The sequence below is a fragment of the Epinephelus lanceolatus genome, chromosome 13 (assembly GCF_041903045.1).
Source record: "Epinephelus lanceolatus isolate andai-2023 chromosome 13, ASM4190304v1, whole genome shotgun sequence".
Taxonomy (NCBI): domain Eukaryota; kingdom Metazoa; phylum Chordata; class Actinopteri; order Perciformes; family Serranidae; genus Epinephelus; species Epinephelus lanceolatus.
Window position 1 is genome coordinate 29,428,952 of NC_135746.1, and position 19,377 is coordinate 29,448,328.

A 19,377-nucleotide genomic window follows, 5' to 3' on the forward strand; every position below is an offset into this window, starting at 1 on the left:
ATAAAGTTGTCGAATATGAGTGGAGCACATGTGGAGACGTCTGTACACTGCCCTGACACCTCTACCCCCCCATCAGTAGTTTGAATTATGCTCTAACTTAGAGCTGAAACCATTAGTCAGCATTAATTAACAAAAATGTCGATCATTAGTTAAACGTTTAAGTCAGTTATCAAGCAAGTAATGGTTGTCTGACTTTGTGTTATTTCATTGTAATTTGAATGTCTTTGGTTGGACAAGAAATTTGAAGGCATCACTTTGGACTCTAGGTTTCAGTCTTACTTGATTGACATATTGTGTCCAATAGTAGTCATATTTGTGCGTTTACAACTTATTTGAATATGCATACATGAATTAGTTTCAGTGGAGAGTTTATGTCTTATGATATAAAAGTTGTTTTAGGGAATTTCCAGCCAAAATGGGCAAAAACAAAGTGAGTGATTGATTGATTGATTGCTTTATTTTGAACATGTAAACAGTTAAAAGTAGAAAATAGAAAAAAGAACCCAACAACAAAACAAAAACAAAGTGCTTTATTTCAAAGTTTCGGAGATTGTTTGGCTTCAGAACGATGACATTTACAGTTGATGAATAACAAGGAGACAAGGTGTGTCTAAGGAGACATGTTTAGGTAATGAAACATCTTAAACAACACTGTAAGTGATGTTGACAGGCATGTCGGCTATGCATCATGTCACATGGCACCTGTGGGGTTTACTCTCTGTCTGTGTACGTGTGTGTACGAATGAATGAGACAGGAAGACAGGACACAAACTCATCAGCTCTTAATGGCCTTGCAGTGGGCACTTACCTCACACACACGCACTCATTGCACACCCACTTACACACAGTGATTTCCTTCCATGCAGTTACCTGCCAGCCTTGATCCTTGTGGGTTGCTTATGGAGGCGTTGAGGCAGCGAGCAGGTCTGATTTGTGGCCAGGCGTCACCGCCTGGTCCAGACGATTTATACCATACCTTCCCACAATGCCTCGCTCTGTCAGGATGACAGGGCGAGCTGGATGGAAGGGGGTGGGGGGGTTGGAGGCTGGACTGGCCGATACCGAAGCAGAAACTCACCTGAAACAAAGAGGCTTTTCTTTGCAGCCACAGAGGAAATGTGTGCATTTAGTCTTTTCATTCATAAAACAACAGCCCTCCGCTGCTTCCCTTTGTTTTTCCTGGTGGTTCAGGTTGTTTTGGTTCTGCAGGAAACTCAGTGAAACAAGTCATTCCAGATTGGCACTGTCACCATCTCAGTACTGACTAAGATGTGATTACAGGACAGAACTGCTTTGTTTTAATACTTCAGTATTTGGCTGGTCAAGAGATCTGTGCAGGGAGTGTCTATAGTATGTTCGTAGGTTTCATTCTAACTGGATGTGTCTCTCCATGGACAGCTAGGTCAGCAATAAATCAGCAACAACTCAAGGTCTCCTCCATCTGTTCCCCTGATAGGATCTGATCAGATCATGGTGGTATGTGCTCTGATACAGGTCTGTTTAGTGATTCATGACATGAAAACGTTTGAACGGAAGAATGTGTCTCACATCTTGAAGTCTGCAAACCAGTTTAGCAGTTAAAGATCACTGTTTATCTTACAACCACCTTCTGGTTAAATGTTTGAGGGTTGACTGTTTCCAAATGCCCAGTCATAGTTTCTTCTGTCATTTAATAGGCCTAACTGTTAAAAGGGATTTTGAATAATTAGGAATGTATTGATTTGACACTTTGTCTTCACCAGTGTTTGTCCCAATAACTCATTCGCTCATAGCAAATACCCATTTGATACTAGGGTTGGGTATAGAAACCCCATGCCAATATGGCACTGGTTCTAGAGATGCACCAATCCAGCTTTTTCAGTTGCGATACCGATCACGATGCTGTGGCTTTGAGTATCAGCCGATACCTGATACCGATCCGATACCGTGGTTGACCTAAAAAGCTATATACCTTTACATGTAGAACAGAAAAGCCTAGAGCCATCAGGCATTGATGACTACATAGTTCTTCCTAAGATAAAATGAAACAAGATGAAACAGATTAATGCAATGATGAACTATTTATTTTTAACAAAAAATAAACAATTGTGCAACAGCAGTTGAAATAGTGTGAAATACCTCCACACAGCAGATTCTCTCCTTCGCTCCATGATGTATGACGTAGCTGGCGTCGCAATAGATTTAAAGGGAAAGGATCGCCTCAGGTATAGGTTGCATTTTCCGATACCTGATCCATCTATTTCGATGATATCGGGCCGATATTCGATCCAGATATCAGATCAGTGCATCCCTAACTGGTTCCTATGTGACATGACCCACTGGTCCCAATCCCAATGAAGACTTTCGAATTTGCCTTATAAAAACGCTGTTCTTTAATGTCGTTGGCTGTTGTTTTAAGTTTCTTTTCTCCAAGTATCAATTCAGGCACCATTTAAGCACTGGTATTCTTTTAAAAGCATTGGAAAATACCCAAACAATACCCAACCCCATTTGATAACAATGCTTTTTTCCACAGATTGAAATCTGTATACCTCACTGTGTTGAACTGAATGGGATCATTTTTATGTAAGGTAACAAGAGGCCAGTAATTGTTGTGGCTTTGAAAACAAAGTTGGAGATCTGATGAGACCAAGTGAATAAGTATAAGGACCTTGACAAAGAAGCCTAATCTATTGTGCATCTGTCACATCTGTCCGATACCAGTTTCACCTAATAAATTCAGTTTCGGCACAAATACCAACCTGGCAAATTGGATCATTGCGTCCCTGTAGACAGTCTATGGTTTGTGTAGTCAAATCTGTCATTTTTTATGTGCTTAGATTGTTGGACATTGAACAGGCTGTCTTGCTGTTAAAAGCACAGTTGTTCATGTTAAATGTAACCTTAGGATATCTGCAGACCCTTAGACAATTTGAAAACAGGCTTATTAAAATTCAAGGTCTTCGCAAGGTCAGCATTTGCATAAAATGCCTTGGGGCCTCATAATTTCATCAAGCAGTAATGATTTTTTTTTTTGCACAGCATGTTTCTTCTTGGAAGAAAGCAGAATAGAGATACACTACTAACAGCATCTGCACCCTTGATTTTACAAAACAGTCAATGTCATAAACATCAGTGTCCTGTTGTAAATGTTCTTATGTTCTCTCTATTTTGAATACCATTTATAGACCCTTATTGACCCTAAATTCAGTTGATGCAGACTGAAATTGGTCTTGGAAATGTATGTTTTTTCAAACCTGTAGATAGACAGTTTTGTTTCTGAACCTTTTGTTTTGCTTGAGGCTGTGTGATCAACCCTTTTAAAATCTAAAACACAAAGTAAGACATGAGTTGGACTCCAATTTCTGTTGATACATTTGCAACTGCAAGTACCAATGAGATATTTGATACTGTGGATAATGTGCTATAAGCCAGGCATCCTTTAGCTATTTAAAGCAAGAGGTAAAGTAATTCTCCCACTTCATGTGATGGGATTCTTTGTCTTCACCCCTCTCCTCCTCTCCTTTCTTTTTCCTCTGTCTCCTGTCGGTATGTCTTTGAAATGCCTCTACTGGGATCTGATATGGGATGAGTTTCCCCTCCCCACATCTGAGTTAAAACCTCGGTCCAGCTGACCTTAGACACAGGCTTAGGGAGGAATCCCCCCATGTTACTGCAGGTGGGGCTGCAACAATATTGACTCAGGAACTCAGTTCATTTTATTAGGCTCATGTTCGTGTGTGTGTGTGTGTGTGTGTGTGTGTGTGTGTGTGTGTGTGTGTGTGTGTGTGTGTGTGTGTGTGTGGAGGAGACTAAGATGACGCACAGCAGCTGGAATCTATTCTCATTTTCAAACAGCCATCATCCAGAAAGCCCGTCTCCTCCCTTCTCTTTAAATTCATCTTTTCAATGCCAAAAAAAAATCCAAATTCAAATATTCAGTGTCTCCATGGAAACTAAGGTTTAACCTTTTTTGGTTTGCCAGTATTTGTCTTTAATTTAACACAGGGTTGCAGTATCAGCACAAGAGAAATATGGTGTTTGTAAGGAAAACTTTATACTTATGGGTGAGAAACTGAGCTGTGGTTTTGGTATCACACAAAAACCACACTGCGCCACATACTGCCTAGAACAGTGTGGTGTTTTGGGGCTGCAATGCCTCATAAACACAGCGAAAAGTTTTATTTCCCATTTCCCTCCCAAATAGAGAGAAGATGCCCAAAACTAGATTTAAAATAACGTCAAAAGAGAGTGAGACCCTGCCTCAAGATTGGCAATTAATTCAAGAGCCAGAGGGCCATGTCTTTGTTAAAGGAAATGATTTACAGCCTTCAGTTGTTTTCATATTGCATTACCATCACATCCCATTGAGCATTATCCCTACTACATTAATTGATTGTTTTTATAGAGTGCTTGAAGCCTGCAGGAACTTGTAATTGCTTAATGTTGCAGGTGTGCAATGAAATGAAAAACCATGAGTGTTTTTAAGTCCAGCTCTTATTATCTGAAATCTAAAAGTTGCTCAGGTGGAAACTAATGGTGTAAATACTTGCTGATTGGCCTTCAGGTTGGAGCTAGGTTTCATTTGAGTTTAGGGGTGCTTTCAGACCTAGAGTTGTCTTGCTTTGGTCCGAATCAGGGACTTATTTTATTACAAAGTTGCATAATTGCCTAGAGTTGGTTCGTGTTCTCACGGCAGCATTTACAAGCGGACCAGATCAAATGCCTTGTGTGAGAAAGCTGCTCTGGTTTGGTCAGAATTTCCATGTGGGAAAAATCCAGGAAGTAAACAAAACGTTGAAGCAGAGTACACTTGCAAGATAAATGTGACACTTTCTAATGTCACAATGGAGGGACAACTACGCAGGTTGATTTTAGCGCTGGTCATTGTGGACTATATTGCTGTCATTGTTCATTTTAGTCAAACCATACAGTTTGAAAACGAGGCGCGGCTCCAACTAGAAAACAATGTTTTGATGCATTGGATGTGCTGAACGTGCATATTAAGGCAGCACAGGAGGAGGCGCACATTAATAATCCTCCAGGACTGTAACATGCTCATGTTTAACCCAAACAATGTGTCATGTGACTGCAGTTGGTTCAGATCGAGGTCAGAACACGTTCTCACCACAAACAAACCACACCAGAGTTCGGTTTTAACTGGACTGAGACCACCTCTTCAAGAAGGTCTCGGTCCGCACCCGAGTGTGATTGCTGTGTTCACACCTGCCCAAACGATTTGCACTTGGGGGGCAAACGGACTTGAGTTTGATTGAACCGAACCAAACAGGGCAGGTGTGAAAGCACGCTGAAGTAAATGTTTGTTTGGGCACCCAGGAGACCTAGAGGTTAACATCTACAGTTTGATTCTAGCTGGGATTCTTTGTTGCATGTCTCTGTTGTATCAGGTTAAAAATCTGTTGAATGTCTCTGTACTGAAGCATTGTTTCTAATTAGTCTTTTGTAATTGCAAGTGTAGAAGACAGTGTGTGGGAGCTCTTTGCTATAGCCGCCACATGTTCTTCTCTGATGCACCTGCAGGTGTGCAAAAGTTTTGCTTTTAGATTTCTCTGTAGCCTCCTCATTTCCTCTCAAGGTCAACATCCAAATGAAAAGCCAAAAACCTGATTGGTATTTACTTGATGTGTTTGTCAGAGCCGTGCTGCATAATGCTGGTATTTCGGGAACATTTTAATTACTGTATTTTTCTTCTCTGCAGGAGCTGAAATACGGTATTATTAAATCTGTAACCCACAGAAAGTAATCCAGTTTAATTTTTATTATGTGCACAGCAGGCACTGGCTATTCAGGCTTTGCAAATTTAGCACATGTATTTAGAGACACATCAGAATTATACAGTAAGATATTTATTATACATTTTCTGAATTAACAGATTAACATTTAAGCATTTAAACAAATTAGCTGTTTTCAATTTTATGTTTTAGCAACAGAACTTGATTGGCAAAGTTCATCATTGTTAAACATTTGTTTCATGTCTCATTTAGGTTTTCCCCCATGAAACTTGTGACTCCATTAGAGTTGTTTATGTTAAGACTGATTTATCACAGTATTGAAAGACAGTAAACAGAGCCTTTGAGTCATTGTCCAGCCCAGTTGTGACTGGTAGCACAGTAAATGGTAGTAATAGTATCTTACCTTTGTACCAGAATTCACTCAGACATGCAGCTATGCTCAGTGTCTGCACAGAAGCGTCATACTGGAGGCCAAAAGTGGTTCACGTTCTGGGAAATGGAGCTCTGGTTAGTTTCCTGAACACCTGATAACCCCCCACCCAGCACTCCCCCACTTTCTCACACACACACACACACACACACACACACACACACACAAATATACCCAAGCTTTGTGTATGTAGCCAGGGTTTAGAAACGGCTTTGGAGGCTTGCTGCTTTTACCTGGAAGGAGAGTGAAAAGGAGATGTGGGAGACTGATAAAAGCATAAATGAGACATGATAGAGAGTGTGGAGATGGTGGCCGATAACTGTGAAGTGGTAATTGAACGTGATGAAGTGCTTTGGTCAGTCAAGTGGGCGACAAGAAGGGTTCCTCATGAAGGTGATTGTATCAAGGTTAAATAGGGTTTGTAAATCAGCAGAATTTAGTTGTTAGTTCAGAAAGAGATTTCAGTCAAACATTGAAAGTGTCAGTCAGTAAATGTGGTGCTGTTAGGACACAACATTGGCCTGGTTTACATCTGGTATTAACATACGTGTATGGTGATTGGATCACAAGTGGATTGCTCTAAGTACAGGCGTGAATGCATCCAGTGCTTCCTGAAAGCATCTTGAAATGCAGAGGTGGTCTGGGCCACATATGGCCACAGTCTTTCAGCAGTGTGTGTATGCTAATTTGTCTTGGGCTACAGTGAAAGACTAACTCTGCTGATGTCCTTGCTTGTCAGACTTCAAAAAACTTTTGTTGCTGCCATTACACAGGCTAGACTCAGTGATGAAGGACCGTCTCCGGAGCCGCTCTCCTCCTGGTGAGCTCTCAGTTCAATGTCTGCTCAGTTAGCACGAACTAACACAGCAGCAGCTGTTGAACGGCTCCAACTAACCCACACCATCACCAAAAAGGCTTGAATTAGTTATCAAACCCATTAATAACAGTTTAGTAACATAAGCTGTGACTAAACTTTACTAACGTTACTAAACTGTTATTAATGGGTTCAGTAACGGCAGCCATGAGGGGGCTCCCTAGAGTGGATAGAGCACTCGTCTTCCATGTGGGGTTCGAATGCAGGGTTCGAATCCTGCTGGGGTCGACGTCAAAGGTATGCGGTCGCAAGAGGTTCCCACCGCTGAATCAAATTGGATCAAATTCCTTAAGGAATTTCAGGATAAGAGAGTCCAGATTCTGAGCCAAGTCCTCAGCGCGGGCGCATCTCAAGCCTGTTGTAGACGGGAGGTTCCAGACGTAAAAGTGGATTCATTCAGTAACGTTAGCTGTGAGATGCTAACAGTTAGTCTTGTCACAGAGCTCACACTCTTGCAGCAGTTATAGTCTCAGCGGGTGAGGCTGAGGGACTGTGGGTTGCTCTGGCTTGTCTCGTGATAAACAAAAAACAGTGCATTCGGTCTTAACAAACAGAAATGACGCACATTTTTATTTGCATATCAAGCAGGGAAGTGATCCGGTCACAAGTGGTCACTCGAGACATGTGGAGAGACATTTGGCTTCTTGTCTTACAGGATAGTCTAAGTGTGAAAGGGGGAAGAGAAGGGGGATGACATGCAGCAAAGGGCTACATGTTGGGATCGAAACCGTGGCTGCTGCTGTAGGCCAATGCCCAGTAAATGGGACGCCCACTCTACCTACTAAGCCACGGGGCACCCCATGGAAACACATTCTAATGCCAGGTGTAAACAGACAGACGTAAAGCTTTCCACTTGTGATTGGATAACCCAAGATGCATGTTAATACCAAGTGTAAGCTGGCTCATTGTCTCTCTGCTTGGAAAGTACTCAGTAGCATAGTATCCCTCTGCATTTTGTCATCGCCTTTGGAACAGTCACATATACCAGCTTGAACAAACAACACAGTTGGAAACTCCTCACTTGCAGAAAGTGCAAACACTTCTCAAAGCTTCTGAGGATGAATCAACAAAAGTGCACGCGGAGCAAAAGGCGAACATTAGAAAGGCTGTAACACAACATGCTGAGAGGTAGACGGCATGTTCTGAGCTCAGTGCTCCTCCTCGGGCAGCATTTTATTTGTCTCGTGTGTGTGTGTTTGCACATCTGAGGCTTTAATAAATATTTTCCCTTTTTGCAAGCAAGCAGCTTCCAGTGGTCTTAATGTTGTCACTCCCACCTTTATTCCTCACTGTATTTGACATAGATACCTGGACTCAACATTCATGAATAGTGGCTGCTGTTACTGAATTACATCTGCTGTGTTAAAGTCAATCAATCAATCAATCAATCAATCAATTTTAATTATACAGAGAGAGAGAGAGAGAGAGAGAGAGAGAGGCCGGTGTATTATAGGGGGTCCTCCGGCAGACTAGGCCTAAGTCAGCCTAACTAGGGGCTGGTACAGGGCAAGCCTGAGCCAGCCCTAACTATAAGCTTTGTCAAAGAGGGAAGTCTTTGGTCTATGAGCTATGAGCTCTCTAAGATATAACGGAACTTGACCATTTAGAGCTTTATAAGTTAACAGTAGAATTTTAAATTCAATTCTGGATTTTACAGGGAGCCAGTGCAGAGAAGCTAAAACAGGAGAAATATGATCTCGTTTCTTAGTTAGTTAGGTACACGTGCTGCTGCATTCTGAATTAGCTGGAGAGTTTTTAAGGACTTACTAGAGCTACCTGATAATAGAGAGTTACAGTAATCCAGCCTTGAGGTAACAAAAGCATGGACCAATTTTCTGCATCTTTTCGGATCAGGATTAGGGATGTCACGATTACTTGATTTCACTATTAACCACAATTTTAAACGCCACGGTTAATTATTCGTAAAGATTCCTCAACACCGTCACTCTCCAAAGATTATGCCAGGACGCGGAACCATATACAGTAGGTCAGCGCAACTTGCACGGAACGAAAACAAAGTTACACAAGCGGCGTCTCCGAGTGATGAAGTATGGATGAAGAAGACTCCTCCCCCCCCCCCCCAAAAAAAATGGATAAAGTCAGCCGTGTAGTATCATTTTGGCTATCGCAAAATGACCAAGGGGTCATTGTTGACAACGGCTTTCCAGTTTGTAAAACATGCCGCAAAAAAGTTGCGGCCAAAGGATCAAACACGAACAACACCTGCGGGACAACCACCCGGCTTTACATGCGCAAGTAAAGGTAAATGCACAATAACTGAGTTAAAATACGTCAATCTGAATTTATCTAATGTAACATTGAATTAAAAATTATATGTTAGCGTGTCGTTTGCAATTAATGGCATAGTGGTATGATACGAGTTGGGCTTACAGTGCAACGTGACAAGCTAAGGCACATCTCAAAAACTGTTTTGATGGATAGTTTTGCAGTTTGTGTGCACACAGCGTGAGGCTGTAATGGTTTTGGGTCCATGTAGCTCTTTGGAGTGAGACGACAGGCAGAAACTCAAGTCCACACGAGGGTGGGATTTCACAAATGCTCGTCGTTTATTTTTACATCAACTTATAAACACTCCAAGCTTACCAAGCCTGGTTGTACAGCTACTGCATTTTCATGCATGAACAAAATAGTCGCCACACATACTTAAAACCATCACTGTTGTGTTGAGAGATAAAAGAAAAAGCAGGAGCACATAAGTATACGTCCGACCAGCGTTGGGTACGCTCAACAAACTGAAATCATAACAGGCGTTTCTTGATGACGTTGCTGCTAGGCGACACAGTATACACCATATTAAAGGTACATTTCATATATTCGACTGTTACGAGTTCAAATCCTTTTTTTAGTCGTCAGACTGTTTCAGTGTCAGTGTGCAATGTGGAAGATATATGTAATGTCTTCTCAAGGTCCTCAGTCAGTGAGCATTTAGCATTAGTATTACCTCCTTTTGCTTCCTCACATCTGTGTTGAGTAAATGTTGGACTTGTCCTTCCAGCACAATGTCTGTTTCATTTATTATTAACACTGCACGAGATATGCTCTCAATTTATTTGTGTAATTGTAATTTAAAGAGAACAAAAAGACACACACATCCTAGAAAAAACTTCTGCTAGACTGCTGGACCACAAAGAGGCATGTAGTGAAAGTAGAGTCCGCACACTACTTTTTGGTTACTTTTCTTTGTTGCTATATTATTTTTGTTATGTTGGCATGGAAATAAATGAAACTTAAATATCTGTAAGGAATGTTTATGTGATTTTACACATTCATAGTGTGAAATTAATAATCGTGATAATCGTAAAACCGTGATTATTTCTCTGACAATAATCATACCAAGAAAATCTATAATCGTGACATCCCTAGTCAGGATAGGCCTAATTTTCACAATATTACGCAGATGAAAAAATGCAGTCCGTGAGGTTTGTTTTAAATGAGAATTAAAAGACAAATCTTGATCAAATGTTACTCCAAGGTTTCTTACGGTAGTGCTAGTGGCCAGAGCAATGCCATCTAGAGAAACTATGTCATCAGATAAAGAGTCTCTGAGTTGTTTGGGGCCAAGAACAATAACTTCAGTTTTGTCTGAATTTAACATCAGGAAATTGGTGCTCATCCAGGTTTTTATGTCTTTAAGGCAATTATGAAGTTTAGTTAATTGATTACTTTCTTCTGGCCTCATAGATAAATACAACTGTGTATCATCCGCATAACAATGGAAATTTACAGAGTGATTTCTAATGACGTTACCTAAAGGAAGCATATATAGAGTAAATAGGATTGGTCCGAGCACAGAACTTTGCTGAACTCCAAAACAGACTTTAGTACATAAGGATGATTCATTATGAACGTGAACAAACTGAAAACGATAAGATAAATAAGATTTAAACCAGCTTAGTGCAGAACCTTTTAGGCCAATTAAGTGTTCCAGTCTCTGCAGTATAATTTGATGGTCAGTAGTGTCAAACGCCGCACTAAGATCTAATAAAACAAGTACAGAGACAAGTCCTTTGTCTGAAGCAATCAGAAGGTCATTTGTAATTTGTAATTTTAACTAGTGATATAATAAAGTGATATAATGCACAGTTTAGGGTGGGCCACAGTGTATGTAATGATATAACATGCTGATATATATGTTGTGATAGATTACATTTTCCCAGAACTTAATTGTGAAATTATTCCTGGATGATATAACCAGATGGGAGTGTCTGTTTTCTTCTGGCTTATTCCAGTTACCAGAGCTATCTCTGACAGTTAGGAAAAGCATATCACCTCACAATGTATATAGTCACATTTCCCATCTTAATGTAAATTATATATAAAATTAAATCGTACATATTACTCTAGTGTGATGATGTTATTATGCTCTTGTTTAAGTTTTATAAAGGCAAATGGGAACAATACGAAGAAAGCCCACTGAAGTAATTCCAGCAGTGTAATGCAGTGAGCACATTATAACCAACGTGATTTATGTGACTGTTTCTCAGTGGTAGCTGAACACTATTTCCAGTTCCTTCCCGTGTCTATTTCCATGTTAACATTCCACTGTCAGGAGCTGTGAAGTTACTCAGTAAAACCCCAGGAAGTGTGGTAATGAAAGGGTAAATATATAAACAAATTAGCTCTCTCAGATTTGAATATTATTCACAGCAATTTACAGTTTTATGTTTTGTGTAGTGCAATAAAACACACCTCAAATTCACTGCAAGCAGGAAACTAACATCTTCTTAAAGTTTAATCTGCCACTTTCACTTTCCTGAAACACACACACGTGTGAGAGACAGGCACCAGGTGGGATCTGGTTTTTACAGCCAGAGAGTGAAGTCGACTCACTTTCTCATAGGAACACAGACGTGACCTTCGACCTCTCCTCTGGGAGACCTTTGACTCTGGGGCGTTACTCAGAGAGCATGATGGCTGGATTTTGAAGTCAGGTTTATCTCTCATGCAGCATGCTTTCTCTAGTCTCACACACACATTGTCTCACACTTGAGGCACACACACATGCACTTTTACGGATGAGCTGTTTGTGTGTGAGTGGATTTGTGTAATAGAGAAAATGGCATGTGCTAGATGGAAAGGATTTTTGAGACCTTAAAAGGGAACACGGGAGAAGTATCTACTGAGGATGGACCGATATCAGATTACAGATACCTGTCATTTAGAATTTAAATTCCAGAAACTGTATGCTGTCTTTAAAGATTGATTAATTTTGTTACAAATGCTTAATATGAGGACTTAAAGTAGTGCCACAAAATAAAACAAAAACCCTGTTTTAGCCACTGTGAGCTGAGCATAATGCCAATATAGATATAGAGTTTAAAACCTTTTTTTTTTAATCATAAGGAGTTCTTAAATTTAAACATATTTACAGAGTGGGTCGCTTAACTGTTGAAAAATAAACCTTCCTGTGTGCTCAGATTGACAAACTGTGTACTGTAATGGAGACACTGTTCCTTCATTGATTAATTCTTGATCGATTTATCAGCCCGGCTGATTCACTGACTGTCCTGGATTTAAATGCATTTCTGTTCAGGGTTATGAAAGAGTAAATCACTAAAACTTTTATCGGCAGACGTCCCTATTGACAAATAGATATCAGTAAGCGGCTAATATAAACAGTATGTCACCAGCATTGGCTTGAATGCACACACTTAAAGAAGCACACACTTTCTCCCTCCCTGGTCTCCGTCAGGTTTTATCTAACATGGTAACAGTTATCTACAACTTTGCCCTACTTTGTGTGTGTGTATGTGTGTCATAAATAATCCTGTCACACAAGTTTAGTCACAGGTATCTTTGAGCGTCTCTCTCCTTCGCTGATGCCCCTGCCTGGCACTGCGAGGAGGGAGGATTAGGGCGCACACACACACACTACAGTACCATATACAGGTCTAACATACACATAGTAATTATACTTTAGATAATTAGGCTTACAGAGACAGAGGTGTGTGCACATACTACATGTTGACCTAGTAATAGAACCACATTCTCACAGTGACAGTAGTAGTCCAACATCAAAGACTTCCCTAAACCTCAGATGATAGCTCTGTGCCTTGACTTGACTGGAAATAAGTGAGTGTGTGTTTGACAGACAGCGTGTTGCAGGTCTTATCTGGGCTGCTGTTGTGTTTGGTGACATGCTGCTGCATTAGCATTTCATGTCAGACCGTGTGCTGTTTGCGAAATAAAAAAGCTGTTAAGGATTATTGAAATGAAAGCTGCAGAAAGGATAAACTAAACAGTTTGTCCTTGTTCTCGCCCCTCACATTTCTACATTTTGCAACTTTGAGCATTTACCTGACATGCTTCAATAAGCTGCAAACAAACAAGCTAAACATGTTGTCACAGGTCAGGCTTGTGCTCTTTAAAATGAATTTTAATGTACTGTTGTACTGTTCAGTTAATTGTTATAGCTTAGAAGACATGCCCCACCCTTCACAATCACATTTGTTATCATGTTTTTCTGTGTGGCATTCATTCAAATATGATGCAAAGTCCTCATGGCGATGTTGGCTGTAGTTAATTGTTAATCTCTATATATTATCATGGTAGCATAGAAGAAGAAGAAGCTTAAAAGAGATTTGTCTTACTCAGGTTGGTCAGAATGTAGTTGAAAATTGAAAGTTTTTATGTTGTGGTCAATTTGATGTCGTCTTGAACTGCAAAAAACATCAAACATATTTATTACCGAATAATATTTGTGTGTAAATGTGTATATATTCTTGCCCCTATCAGTGTGAACTTGTCCAAAAGTTGCATTTTACAGCAGTTACATCATGCATCTAATTATGGTTACACTATCTATGGTAGGTCCAGTGTTTTACTTCATGCAGCAAAGCTGTATGGACTTACTGGTGTGTAGACCTGAATTATATAAGTTTATTTTGTTTTTTAACCATTTCATCCTACAGCTTCAGTATCTTTGTATGTTTATTAGAACTGGACAATGGCCTTGATGTATGGGTTTGTAGGTCTTAAGATACGGCCTGCATGTATGGAGATGTGTCATTGGTCTATGGTGTGGAAATATAGACTTGTTGGACTGGACCATGGCCTTAAAGCAAGGGAACACAGGACTGGGCAGTGGTTCGGAGAGAGGTGCGTCCTCGGAGTGCGTTATGTCTCGGAAGTATGGGGGAATATGGTTGTCATGTGGGACTTGAGATCTCATAAATTTGTTATTATTTTTGTTAGAACTGGACAGTTGTGTTGATGTCTAAATGCATCGGAGCGTGAGATTGGATTATGGCTTAGATATATGATGGCTTGAGCCACAGACTGTATATAAAAATAGAGGACACATCTCCTCTTACTCCCACTGTACAAAAACAAGTCAAAATATCCCAGATACAGCTGCTGCCATCTTTTGATGGTAATGTCCTTTGGCGCCACAGTTCAGCAGCAGTGATCTCAGCAGTATCAAGTTCCCGTCTGTACACCCGTCAGACAAATCATGACCAGAACCATTGATCGTGAGCACACCGATTGGCACACACAGCTGGAGAGCTGTCATGTCGTCCATCTTTATAATACAGTCTATGGTTTGGGCTTTGGCTAACAATGCAGGGAAGTTAGACTGGGCTATTTTCTGGAGGGATAGGAGTGTAGAGCTGGACAAAGGCATTGAGGTTTTAGGAGTTTGCCATGGTCCCAAAAAATGTGGGCTTAAGACTGGACTTGTGCCATGAACATGAGGGAGTGGGTATGGACTAGAACCTGGCGGTGTGGGTCTGTCAGACTCCTGAAGGAATGGGGGAGTAGTCCTGGTGTACTGCACTTGAACTACATGTGGTTGTACTTGTCCATTCCCAGTGGCCCAAAAGGCTGTGGTTGTACTGGGCAGTGTATTAATTATCCACTGCTGGCTCTTAGCTGGGCTTTGTTTGAACCCAAGTGGACTAGTGTCTCCACAGTAACAGTTACCAACGGTTACGCAAGCTTGACAACGGCAACCCTCAATGACCCACATTCCAACAGTAAATCACAACACACACACACTCACACACTCTCACACACACATTCCCGGCTCCACCCTTGCCTATCGAAACTATGCTCAGTGTTTCCACTCTGCCTGACTGTGTCTCTATCAAACGTGGGCAGGGGGGAGAAAGGGGGAGGTAAATAGAAGAAAGTTTTGTCTTTCATGTAAAAAAAAAAAAAAAAAGCAGTCTCTCCCTCTTTTTTCATACCCTCGTTCCTTACTCACATTTATGAATCAGTCGGCCTTCGCATCCTCCTACCATCTCCTCTTAACTGTGTGAATGTATATGAGAAGGAGGCCACTGGCTTTAACGGTGTAGAATTAATCTAGTTAAATCTAGTTTAAACCTTTGCCTCAAATCACCCTGCTCCGTCTCTCTGTCTCACACACACAAACATACACACACACTCATTTGATCTGTCACCTTAAGTCGTTTGGCCGGTTGTCTACTGTGCTGAACTGCTGGCAAGGTCTCTCTTTAAAATTCAAATTCAAAATTGCTTTGTTGGCATCCTGACAGGAGAGATACCTATGTCGTACAAGATCCTCAGTCAGGGTTTTCCCGCTGCTGCATTTCAAGGCACAACATCCTCCTCTGACATTATGAATAAGAACTAAGTCTTATGAAATGCAATCTCAGAGAACTTGAAGAGAAAAGGACACAGTTTTCTTTGTCATCAGCTACAGGCCCAATTTTAATTCAAAAGCCCTTCAGGGGATGGACACAGGAACATGAACACAGTCCCAGCTACCTATGCCTCTTATTTTAGAGATATGTATGCAAGTGTATGAGCTATAGATTGTGGTGTTTGATTGCCTCAGATTGGGACTGTGTTTCCTTTATTTTGTACATGGCTGTTGCTGCATGACTTCGTTAGTTAAAGCATCCAGTTTGACTTCACTGGTGTTGCACAGCATTCCTTTCTTTCCTGCTCGGGATTTGTTTTTTCCTGAGAGTGAGATGATGTCCTCTATTAATTTTGAGCACATACTAGCTTTTTAACATCTACAAGCTCCCTCTGAGATCTAAGGCTTTCTAAGACGTTTTTTTAATGGCAGTTACAATAAAATACGAGGCCGGTTTTACGGCTGAAGCTTAACGATTGCGCACACACACCTGCTGTGTCAGCACTGTGTTACATATGATTATAGCAGGACTGGGTGTGTGATGTTGAAGACATTTCTGTTATATAGTAGACTATGTGCAGAGGGAAATGTCAACATGTAGGCAATAAATTTGCACATACATACACTTACTGTGTAGATAGCCCCGGGTGTCTGTTTCAGCCTGCTGCTTTCACATCCAGCACTGGTACTGGCTGTGCTTGAGCCTGTGTGTGTGTGTATGTGTGTGATACAACGGATAAGAAAGCTGAAACACAATAAATATTAAGGTTTTATTTTACAGGCCAGAAAGTAAGGAGGTTTTCTGGAAAGAACTGTCATTTGGTCGTAACTCTAGGGAAAACCGTAATTTCCTAGAAACAAAAGCTGCATTTAAAACAGAGTAAATGGAAGTAATCAGTTGGAAGTGTATGCAATGTATATTTTCACCATAATGTATACCAGTTACAGGGTTCTTTCCATAAAACTTCATGAGAATTTTTCAAAAATAATTCTGAAATTTTGGTAATTACAGTGCACTGCCTGTTTTTAAGAAAAAGTCTTATTGAAGGCAGTTTTAGCGCACAAAAGTTGTTGCATGTGGTTTGACACCCAGGTCAGCAAATGATGCAACAGTCTTCTTTTTCTGTCGTCACACAACCTGCTGATACACTCCACTTCCTGGCTCTCAGCCAGTAGTACTTCTCCCCTCTGTTGACAGTCAAGGCTGCTGAGCAGTTGTTTCACTGCACAGTCCTGCGTTAATAATGACTGTGCTCCGTTTATTAATAATGTAAAAATAATGAATAAGGAGCATTTGAATCATTTGGCTTGTTAAATGAATATACTGTCTGAACTAATATTCATATTAAATGGGTTATAGTCTGCATGCAAACATTAACAAGCAGTCTCTCTGTCTTTTCAACAGGACTTAGAGTTCCATGGCGTGATGCGGTTCTACTTCCAGGACCGGGTTGCCGGTAACTTTGCCACCAAGTGCATCAGAGTGTCCAGCACAGCGACAACACAGGATGTCATAGAAACGTTAGCTGAGAAGTTCAGACCAGACATGAGGATGCTCTCCTCGCCAAAGTACTCCCTGTATGAAGTCCATGTCAGTGGCGGTGAGTCCCATAGAGTGGCAATAAGGGGTCGACCCACACAACCAAGCCAACATCTTAACATGAGAAATTAGATTAGTTTGATGTAACTGACTGTCAGATAAACTGGTGTGTCTTTCTGTGTGTTAGAAGAGCGTCAGCTAGACCTGGACGAGAAGCCTCTGGTTGTTCAGCTGAACTGGAACAAAGACGACAGAGAAGGACGCTTCGTCCTGAAGAACGAGAACGACATCCTTCCCAAGGTCGGCTGCTCTGTCCGATGTTGTCTGTTAACATGTTTGACTCATCCAGTCATTCATCCATCAGAGTAAAACAACATGCCTTATCTGACATATCTGGACATATCTTGGTATTTGGAGACATTTTTGTGTTGTTGATGTAGATAACTTTAGGTTACCAGGGTAACCCCGGTTCTCTAATAACCGAGTGAGGTATCTATCACTATGGGAAACGCCTCCAGGCCTGAAGGGGGTTCGATTAATGTAGGAGGTGTGGTTTTATCCCAGTTTTAACAACCTTGACTAGCAATATTTTTATGATACAGATTATTTTGATCATATTTTGTCCTTACTTTCGGTTTGTGGTTTGTGGTTGGTTTGGTTTGTCTGTCTGTCAAAAATGGTTCTATTAAATGCAGAACATGACTAACTGAAGAAGACATAAAAAAATAAGGTTTAAGACTACATTAAAGCTTCTGAGACCACATCATTAACTCTTCATCCCCTCTCTACCAGAAGAGTCAGAGTAATGGTCCAGAGAAGGAGAAGGATGGAGTGATCCAGAACTTCAAGAGGACTTTGTCCAAGAAGGAGAAGAAGAAGGAAAAGAAGAGGGAGAAGGAGTTCGCGCGGATCCCCGACGGAGACGAGCAGGCACTCAGTCGGGAGGACGGGTAAGAGACACACACACACACACACACACTCACAGTCATCCATCTTTCTGTCCTGCCCTTACATCCTCTCAGTCCTTGGAGAGGTTCTTGTGTTTTTTTATAATGCCAAGAAAAGCACAGAAGGCTCCAAAAGAGGAAAGAATTAGAGACTTAAACTTCGACCTTTCTGTTCCTCCATTTGTCTTCTTCTTTTTTTCACTTATTCCACCTTCTCCCTCATCATTCTTCTTCCTCGTTCTGTGGTTTAGAGAAAACAGTCGTCTGGCAGCAGAGGTTTATAAGGACATGCCGGAGACCAGCTTTACTAGGACAATCTCCAACCCAGAGGTGGTGATGAAGAGGAGACGTCAGCAGAAGCTAGAGAAACGCATGCAGGAGTTCATGAGCAGTGATGGGAGGCCCGACTCAGGTACTGAGGGTTTTTTGCCCCCCTAATTCAACACGTCTTGTTTACTCATGTATCCAGACCCTTTTCTGCCAAACCCAGCTTGAGCTGCTCTCCAGTCCATCCAGTCATGCATAGATCACAGTCTCATTGCTCTCATAATTCACAGTAGCTGTCAGAGAAAAAAACAAGCCAATGACGTCACCATTTTTGAGGCATAGATCCAGATAAGAGCATGAGGAACACTCCCTGAAGCTTAATGAGATTCATTATTATGATTTAGAGGAAGTTTTAAACCACCAAGACTTCTCCTACAGCTGGCTCTGGGCCCAGATGCTGCACCTGGGCACGATGGGTCTTGGTCTAGGAAGTAATGAAGAGCTCGATGACTTATTTTTAAAAGCTCCGGAGCATCTCTGCAGACATTTTAAAACATGTTATAAAGACAGCCATCTCTGCAACACTCGGCTAATCAGATCTGTATGGCAGTGAAGCTAGACGTCTGAGTAACGTCTGAGTAAAACATATATAATGGTCTGCCACATGTCTGATTAGTTCAGCAATTCAGATAGAACTGGTGTTCTGCTCAGTTGAACAGTCCAGAGATTGAAGAAGCAGTTGACCAATCAGACCTTAGAAAGCGTGATTAAGGATGGGAATGCTACCATAATGAAAAGTAGAGGCAGAAAAGTTGTGACATTTGTTGATGAGATTGATGCAGCTGTACACGTCACTGAAAGGAGACTTATGTAGGGGATAATGTACAACAAGTGGGTCATTAGTGAGAAATCAACCCTAACCCTTTAATGAAGGTCTTGAATCACCCTTAAGAGTGGC

At 41.1% G+C, this 19,377-nt stretch overlaps 1 protein-coding gene across 25 annotated transcripts in view; it reads left to right on the forward strand.

Annotated features, from left to right (window-relative positions):
• The window catches only part of afdna (afadin, adherens junction formation factor a), a 133,802-nt gene that overhangs the window by 24,762 nt on the left and 89,663 nt on the right, over window positions 1-19,377 (forward strand). For 16 of the 25 annotated variants that reach the window (XM_033648473.2, XM_078173961.1, XM_078173966.1 and 13 more), the window contains exons 2-5: window positions 17,071-17,266; window positions 17,393-17,505; window positions 17,998-18,155; window positions 18,404-18,564. In XM_033648473.2, the coding sequence (XP_033504364.1) occupies window positions 17,071-17,266; window positions 17,393-17,505; window positions 17,998-18,155; window positions 18,404-18,564 (628 nt within the window). The remainder of the gene's footprint in view (window positions 1-17,070; window positions 17,267-17,392; window positions 17,506-17,997; window positions 18,156-18,403; window positions 18,565-19,377) is intronic. The other 9 variants (XM_033648472.2, XM_078173962.1, XM_078173963.1 and 6 more) reach the window with 3 other exon arrangements.